We start from the raw sequence: 8,961 nt of genomic DNA on the forward strand, positions 1-8,961 counted from the left end.
GACCAATTAGTGCTTACTGAACCGTAGCACTATGCAAATGTGATGTGGCGTGATTCCCAGCCGACCAATTAGCGATCACCAGCGATAACATTATGCAAATCTGTGATTCCCAAGCCATAGTCTTATGCAAATCATGCCGTGTGGCGTAATTGTCTGCTGACCAATCAGTGGCTGTACTTTCAACCATCTGTCGATGACCGTTACGACTAAAAAAAAACTTCGCTAGGTCTTACTTTCAGGGGGAGGTCTTATATTTCGCAATTCAGCAAAATCTATGCTAGGTCTTATTTTCTGCGGATGTCTTATTTTCGGGGAAACACGGTATATAACTGAAAAGTTGAAATGAAGTTAAACTTTCTAGTAAACTTTTCAGTTTACTAGAAATTTTAACTTCATTTTAACTTTTTGTTTTACTAGAAATGAAAAGTTAAAATGAAAAGATATATATCTTTTCATTTTAACTTGTTTTACTAAAAATCACTCATATTTATGCAGGTTGCCAAACTAGTTAAGTATTTCATGTTGATTGTATTATAAAGCATAATCCATATATAAGGCCTTAAAAGCACATTTTTTCTACTTTTTTCTAAATACAAATTTATTTGCATGACACTATAATATGTTTTTCTGTACCGTTTTATTATATTTTTTTAATTGCTGTTTCAATATGTATATTTTTACTAATACATACTCCAGTTATTTGCATAGATCAGTGGCATGCTGTACATGGAAGCTGTGAAAATGACACTTTCCTTGTATTTTCTAAAATATAAATACGTATCGTGCGATTATTTTCATATTTTAACATACTTTGAATTATTTAAAATTAATATTTTATTATAACTGCATTATGTATTTTATTACAAATTTCTATTCATGTGAATAACAATGATAAGATGGCTATTGTATATTCGAATATAAATTTGTATATGCATATTCCCAATGGAAGCACCATATTGTTGAATACGGGACAGCTTCCACGGCAAAAATATCTGAATCGTGTAAAGCAGCCAGATTACAAGTATTCATGAATGTTCTTTACAGAGCACCACCAACCTCTGGTTGCTTAGCTGGTGGATGCTACACACCAAAATATTGTATAATGTTTCAACGATTCCATACATTAGCCACTTGTAGGGAGCTATTTGACTAAGTGGATTGTTTTAAGATTTAAAAAATAAAGACCAATTTTATGTTATTTTTATGTATGTTTCTTTACAAAGCTATATTTAATTATTATTTTCTTTTAATTATAACTATATTGACAGATTTTCAGACAATTTTTAGAATTTTTATCACTTTTACAATGTTAATAATTTTAAATATTATGAAAAACAATTTTCCGAAGTGCATTTTAATTCTTTAAGTAAATTGTTTGGAAAGTTTTTTGATTTATCTAAATTACATAGCGAATTGCAATTTGTGTCCAGACTATATTGACAAGTCACTCTTAGACATAAAATATATAATTAATGATGATGTGAACAAAGATGTACTAAAAGAATTATATGATTTATTATCATTAATTTTTATGGTACCATCTATGAGTGCATCTGTTGAGCGCAGTTTTTCAACCATGAAGCAAATTGATATATTGGCAAGGAACACTCAGTCAGAGGAAAGATTGTCATTACTAGTGTTGCTTTCAATAGAAAAAGAGCTTTTAACAATTTTTATGATAAAGTAATTAACAACTTTGTGGGAAAAAATTTCTGAATAGAGTTAGTTTATAAAAAATAATAAAAACAAGTTCTTATATCTTTATTTCCTGTAAATTATCTATTTTAGAATTAAAATAAATAAACTGTTTAATTTTGTCATTTCCAGTATTTGTTTAAAATTTTTATGGAAACAGCTTCCCTATCATCAAATGTCATGGCATGCCACTGGCATATACATTATATATTTTTATCATATATGCACTTTTATTAATATTTTAATATTTTGTGCAATGTATTCTATTTTTACTGTTTATATAATTTTATATACTACTTTTTGGACTTGAGAATTTGAAAGTCATAATTTAGTAATTTGACATTGTTCACACCAAAAGTGCAAAATTATACATTTACTAATTCATAGACACTGAAAGGTTTTCTATTTAATATTTTTTGATAAGATCCATTTGTATTTATTGACACTTTAGAAAGATGACATTATATTGAATTGATTATACACAAATATATGTATTTACTAAACATTATCATAAAATAACATAATATGTTACTTTAGGATAATCTTTAGTAAATATCTGACTAATTGTAAATGTAGGAAAGGGGAAAAAAAAAAAACAATAACTCTTGTAGACAATAATTTAATGTTAAAAGATGTGACATCAAAAGAATACAAAATGTTGATATCATGAAAATTGTTATATTTTAATTCCTCATGAAAATACAAAACTTATAAGAAAATTTATCTAGATGATTTTTTATAATTTCTGAATTAGAAAAGTTTTTAAATGAGTTTATGTACTTGTATTGAGAACTGTAGACTTATGATAAAAGTATGCTATATCTGTATTAATACTACAGTTATAATGTTATGATTCTTTACCTTAAAATTTATCTAATCATACTGTAATTTTTCTATCAAAAAGTTAATTCTTTTCAGTTGTTTAGTTTAGTAAGATAGGCAATGTAGAAAGATTAGCCCGGATCTTAAGATCTACAGTATGCTAGCATACAGTAAGTATTCTAGCATCAATAATACAAGAAATCTGCAGTCAATAATGAAATAAATTTCTAATTGCCCAATGAAACATAGATATATCATGTTTTTCATCTTTAATGTGAATTTTTTATATTATTATGTTGTTATACATACTACTGTTATTGTACAGTTAATGTCAAACTTAGGGATTAAAATCCTTGCTTATAACCCCATTTGTCTCTCAGTTATAGCATGTTCTCTAATTATGTAGTTAGTCATAATTGAGGATGTGGCTTTCTTAGAGATTCTATAACTTAATATTTCAATAAACTTTCAGCAGGAAGTTCAAAGATATGATTATTTTATTATAAAGTTGTTGAAATAACACATATACATTAAGCATTTCTTAAGCACACTGTCACTGCAGAAATGGAGATTCTATTGATGACACAATCACCAAATCAGCTGGAACATCTCACTCTTTTACTATTGGAACCTAATTATTTACAATTCTAGTACTTAATTGGGCTGCAGTTTGAAAAAATTATGGACTTATAAATTCCCACTGTCATTGTCCATCCATCTATCTTTCCTTAATCTTGAGAATGGTGTTAATTAGATGAAAGATGAGACCAGAAATGGAAATCTTAGGAGCAGTAGGCCCCGATTAACTATATATGAACTTCTAATGCAAATTGGAAGTCATGTTATTTCAATTCAAAAATTTTTCCCTGAAAGGTGTTAGATAGATAACTGGCATGACTGTATTGTTAAAGGAAAAGTATGATGTACAGGGGGCAAGTCACTACTAATTTGAGGTAGAGAAAATATATTTTAAATTAAATAAATTAAAAATGTGATTAAAAATTGCAGCCCAGCATTGCGACAATGTCACAATAAATAATTGCACATTTTTAATATGTATATGTTATTTCAACAACTTTATAATAAAATAATTATATTTTGGAATTTCTTAAAAGTTTACTGAAATATTATCAGTTATAGACCTTTAGAAAAGCCATATTCCAAATATCATTCATATGCTTAAGGCATGGCACACATGCCTTAAATGCATGTGTTTATACCTAAATGTATTGTACAGTACATGTAGAAATTGGTTCCATCACATTTTTAAAGTAATTTGCATATTTTGGATAAGAGATTATACCTTAAGTTATATTGTAATCATAGGTTAAAGTTATAGTGCTTTTCATTATTTAAATCCTTTAATGCTAGCCAGTTTCTTCTTCACAGTGATTGATAATGGAATTTCTTAGCAAAGTCAGATAAGAATATCTATTTTCCATTCTGAGCTGGAAGTCAGTAATAAAGAAAATCAAGATAATGAAAACTACAAGTAATGTACAGTACAACCATGAAGTACCACAAGATAAATGATGATTGTAAAATATACAGTATAGTAAGAAAGATACTCTATTTGATGTCTATAAGTAGTACATATATATGAGCTTCTCAGAGGTCAGCATTATTTGTACATAACACATATTAGCTCATCTTATATATGAGACATAAAGAACATGTATTTACAAACATGATTGTTAATTTGAGAATTAGCAAGCATCCAAAAATGAAATAGTCATTAAAATATACTATTGTTAACTACATATATTATCTGTTAAATATGTATATCTACATATTTTAGCATAATTTAACATTATCTCAAATATTCTACACTAGCTCAACGTGAAATGGAGCAGAAAATTATTCTTTTAAAAGAATGTCGAGAAGCAGGAATGTTGTTTCAGCATAGCATTCCTACCTATCTGAAGTTAAAAGAAAGTCGTGGGAGACAAGTAAAGAGATCGGCTCTATCTGACATCTTAGTTCATATTAAGGTTCGGTATTTTACTTTTTAATTTATCAAATATTTATACAGTAAATTAATAGAAAGTCGTGGGAGACAAGTAAAGAGATCGGCTCTATCTGACATCTTAGTTCATATTAAGGTTCGGTATTTTTATTTTTAATTTATCAAATATTAACATTTTTCGTGTTTTTGTTGAAGTGTAATTGAACTAATATATATACACACACCATTAACAGATAATTAAGATGTCCAGATTTTAATTAAGATAGTTACTGTACACTTCAATACAGTAAAATCGATTTAAGTACNCTAGATCAAACTTATTAATAAGATAAAAATCAATTTTATCACTCTAATATAGTTCCCATAATATGAAGATAAATTACTAAAAAAAGAACCATTTCAGTCATTCCTATAATTATATTTTCTTCTTCTATATGTATTCAAATTTCTTTAATTTGTTATATTATTTATTCTTAGCACAGGTATCTTTTAAAATTTATATTATATATTTTAATATTGTTTATTATTAATATTAACAATAGATTATTTTATTAGGATGAAACTTCTCGTCAACAATGGCTACAAAAACAAGCATTTCGGGAAGGATCACAAGGTTTATCAGATGTACCTATTTCTACTGCTGGTAAGTCATTGCTATAAGCTATAAAATTAAGTGTGTTAAGATTCATTCTATGCCCTTAGTTTAAATTATCTCATTAAAAGTGTATCTGTATTCAGAGAAAATTTATGTTGGTTCTAAAACATTATTTTTTTAATGTTTACTCTATATTATGTTTATGTATTCAGAATTTTATTTGAAAATGTTACTAAAATGGAAACAAATTATTTCATATGGTAATTTCTTGTTTATGTGATTGAAAAAGTTCTTTTCATGTGATGAAAATGAGTGCTTACATTTTTCAAGATTCTTCTATGGGAGGAATGCCTGTTTACAATTCATATTTCTTTTTTTTTCTCTTTATTTGTATTCTCTGCATTATTACTATTTCGGATTAGAACATATATTGGATGTTACTATGTCAGAAATATTTAAATGTTTCCTTATCTATACAGTGTATATAGTATATAAATCTTTTATCAGGTCGTCGTTCTGCACCTCCATTAAACATTATTGGTATGCCTGGTTTTGAGAGTCTCAGCAGCAAAGAAAGAGAGGTAAAAATTAATGTGTTATATAATTCAAAATAATTTAAGTACTTTAAATTTTAAAAAATAAGTAGATTTAACCATATAATATATTGATAGTAATAGTATATTTATGTATTATATATTGAAGAATATAAACTACAGTGATATTGTGGTACTCAAAGTTAATTCATTCAAGAAGGCTGTTTGAGTGCCAAAGGAATTTTTCCCACAAGGAATAGCATTAATATCCTAACAGAATATTTTTAAGATATTATACTTATGAATTTTAAGAGCATTTCAATTAAAAACAAGTTTGTGTTCATATTCAAAAGTAACTGCATTTTATTTTACATATTAATAAGTGTCTTAATTTTTATTGTGCATCCAACTTTGTCCCTTGAATTATCAGATAATATAAACTTACTTTTTAACAGATTAGATTAAGAATAATAACTCACACCAAGCTTGAAAAAATAGGAAAATTAAAATGATAAATTTGAAGGTATTCACACAGGCAGTCTTACTAATATCAAGCCTATTTATGGCCTATACAATTTATTCAGCTTGACCTCATTTATTAATTTAGCCCCCCTCAATGATTTATTTCTTCCTGTGGGACTGATGGTATACAACATAGTACCTATTAACATAAAAATATTTTTATGTTAATAGGTACTATGTACTAAAACATTCTTAACTGCATTAGCATTACTTTACTCTAAATTACTTCAAATCCATATGATGTATTTGAGTTTAGTATAATTTTGTATTGTTAGATTTTCATATAAATATTTGTTTACTGTATTTTTGAGTACATTTTAACTATAATACTGCAACCTGTTGAAAACAATTCAATCTAATGCAGTCCAATGCAATACTTGGTTAATATGGTATAAGTTTAAAAAACGAAATATGTGTTTATATATATTACACATTTCCTACATTATATTGACTTACTTTTTGAATAAAAGTAACTTTTTGTGTATGACATTTTTTAATTAGTTTATTTTACTTATGTAATTCATCTTAGCCTTCAGTAATTCATTTTTAAATATATTTTTTTATAGTTATGTTCAGTTCTTCGACTGGCACCAAATTCTTATATGCAGTTCAAAAATGTGTTGATCAATGAATACAGAAAACAAGGAAGATTAAGACTTGCACAAGCTCGTGTATTAATTAAGATTGATGTTAACAAAACACGAAAAATATATGATTTTCTCTTGAAGGAAGGATTGATATACAAAGACTAATTTTAAAATTTTATTGCAGCTTTTTTTGTGGCAAGAAGTCTTTATTTATTTATTTTAATAAATAAAAATAATTATATAAAATCAATAATTAAATTCTTGTTTTATTTTTTTGAAGAATCAAAAAATGATGTGAAAAGTTTTAATGTTATCAAATTAAACCTGCTAATTAATTAAACAATTATTATCAATTCTTTAAAATAAAATATATTTTATTTTATNATTAATAAATATATATAAAATAAATTTTATAATATTTATTTATTAAATTAATTGAGAATTTATTCTCTTCTCTTCATTGATTAATTTTCAAAAATTTTGGCTGTTTAACATTAGAAATTTTTATGCAGTATATAAGATATCCAAAAAGATGATAATTTTGGGTTTCTGCAATTTGAAATTTTATTTTAAAGTGTGTTTTTAAGAAATTGTTCAACTAATAAACTTCCAACTTGAATTGATTATTTTTTAATCAACCAGTTAGCATCCATTATACTTTAAGTATGTGAAAAAGCTTATTCATTAAACTTTGACTGTAAGTATGCATTTATTTATTCAATTAGATTGCTCCAAATTTCAGTTGAAGATCATATCTGGAGATTATGTAGTGAAGAACGAAACAAAAGGAAAGAGAAGAAATAAACTTTCCATTGCAAAAAATTGAAAAATTTTTTGCAATGGAAAGTTTTGCAATAATATTAATAAAACAAAAATATTTTTCAATTTCTCTTTATTTTATACAACAATATAATCATCTAACATATGAAACAGTAATAAAATATTGCTGTTAAATGATGTAACATAAAATTTATAATGAATTAATCATAAATACTATATCACACCTGTTAAAAATTAACAATAATTTATTGAAATACATATTATAAAGTATACAGTAATTTAAGATTTAAATATTTATTAACGAGGTTAACTGACAAATGATAATCATGAAACAGAATTAATTGATGATTTTCCAAGGCAGATTAATTGTTAACATCAAAATACATTTAAGTAAAATTGGTACCTACTTGGCACTTTCTGAAAATGTTTATCTTTTAGCAGTATGCAATTGAAATTAAGATGAATAGTTCTTGTACTGTACAATTCATTATTAATTATTGTTATTTGTTATGTTAATGTAAGACTAGATAGAAACAGTTGTTCTTTAGAAATTTATAGAATCAATATATTTTGTGAAACTAAATTAATATCAGATTTTCTCAAATGCATAAAAAATTTAGATTGAACTTTACAATGATAATTATTAGATTTTCGTAAATGGCTATGATAGGAAGTTATTTTATTGAGGTTGAATATATTCTACTGTATAAATTTTTGATATAGGCTATAATAAAATGAATATTTTGGAATACTTTTAAGCAATGTTGCATTTACTTCCAATAAGATAAATATTTAATTTTAACAGTAAAACAACTTAATTAATATTTTTATTTTAAGATAATACATCAAAACTTTTTAAGGAAAATACCAAATCTGCTTAAAACTTTCATTGGCATAATTTCAGAAACTTGGAATTGAAGCTCTAATTCTAACTTACCCCATTATACAGAATTGTTTATAAAGTCCTAATGTGTTTTTTTAAATTAATAATTGAAAAAATAAAAATTATATTAAAATAAATTTGATTAAAAACATTAGAAATATTTATTTATTTATTTTTGATATGAAACGAAACTATTCAAGAAAATTATCATAGAAGATTACAATTTATTAATGTCTTTCAGTGTAAAGTTTAAACTAACTATAAAGCAAATTCCATCTTTTTAAAAATATTCATTTGTGTAGTTTGGTCAACAAAGAATAAATAAAACTTCTTTTTTTCTTAAACCTAAATTTTACGTGTGTACAAGGATGCGGTGATAAAGTCTAGCTCCATTAATAATTTTTTACAACAAAAATATGCTTTATTGACGCTCACTTAATTGAATAACAGTTTCTTTAGTACTTTCGGAAACCGTAAGTGAAGAAATTCCAGATTAAAATCCAGTTTACTGTAAGGTAATTTGACGATTTATTGGTAATATGGAATGTCATAAGTGTGATTGAGGAGTTTGTTTACGT

The 8,961-nt window shown here is 25.5% G+C and overlaps 1 protein-coding gene across 1 annotated transcript in view; it reads left to right on the forward strand.

The window, feature by feature from the left end:
* The window catches only part of LOC111627734 (transcriptional adapter 2-alpha-like), a 27,609-nt gene extending 20,693 nt beyond the window's left edge, over positions 1–6,916 (forward strand). Inside the window, exons 8-11 of the mRNA XM_023371358.1 lie at positions 4,351–4,508; positions 5,039–5,126; positions 5,586–5,659; positions 6,700–6,916. Of these exons, the coding sequence (XP_023227126.1) occupies positions 4,351–4,508; positions 5,039–5,126; positions 5,586–5,659; positions 6,700–6,885 (506 nt within the window). The 3' untranslated portion in view covers positions 6,886–6,916. The remainder of the gene's footprint in view (positions 1–4,350; positions 4,509–5,038; positions 5,127–5,585; positions 5,660–6,699) is intronic.
* Positions 6,917–8,961: the final 2,045 nt, after the last annotated feature.

Source organism: Centruroides sculpturatus, unplaced genomic scaffold (genome assembly GCF_000671375.1).
Source record: "Centruroides sculpturatus isolate CEXI.00-Female unplaced genomic scaffold, Cexi_2.0 scaffold121, whole genome shotgun sequence".
Classification (NCBI taxonomy): Eukaryota; Metazoa; Arthropoda; class Arachnida; order Scorpiones; family Buthidae; genus Centruroides; species Centruroides sculpturatus.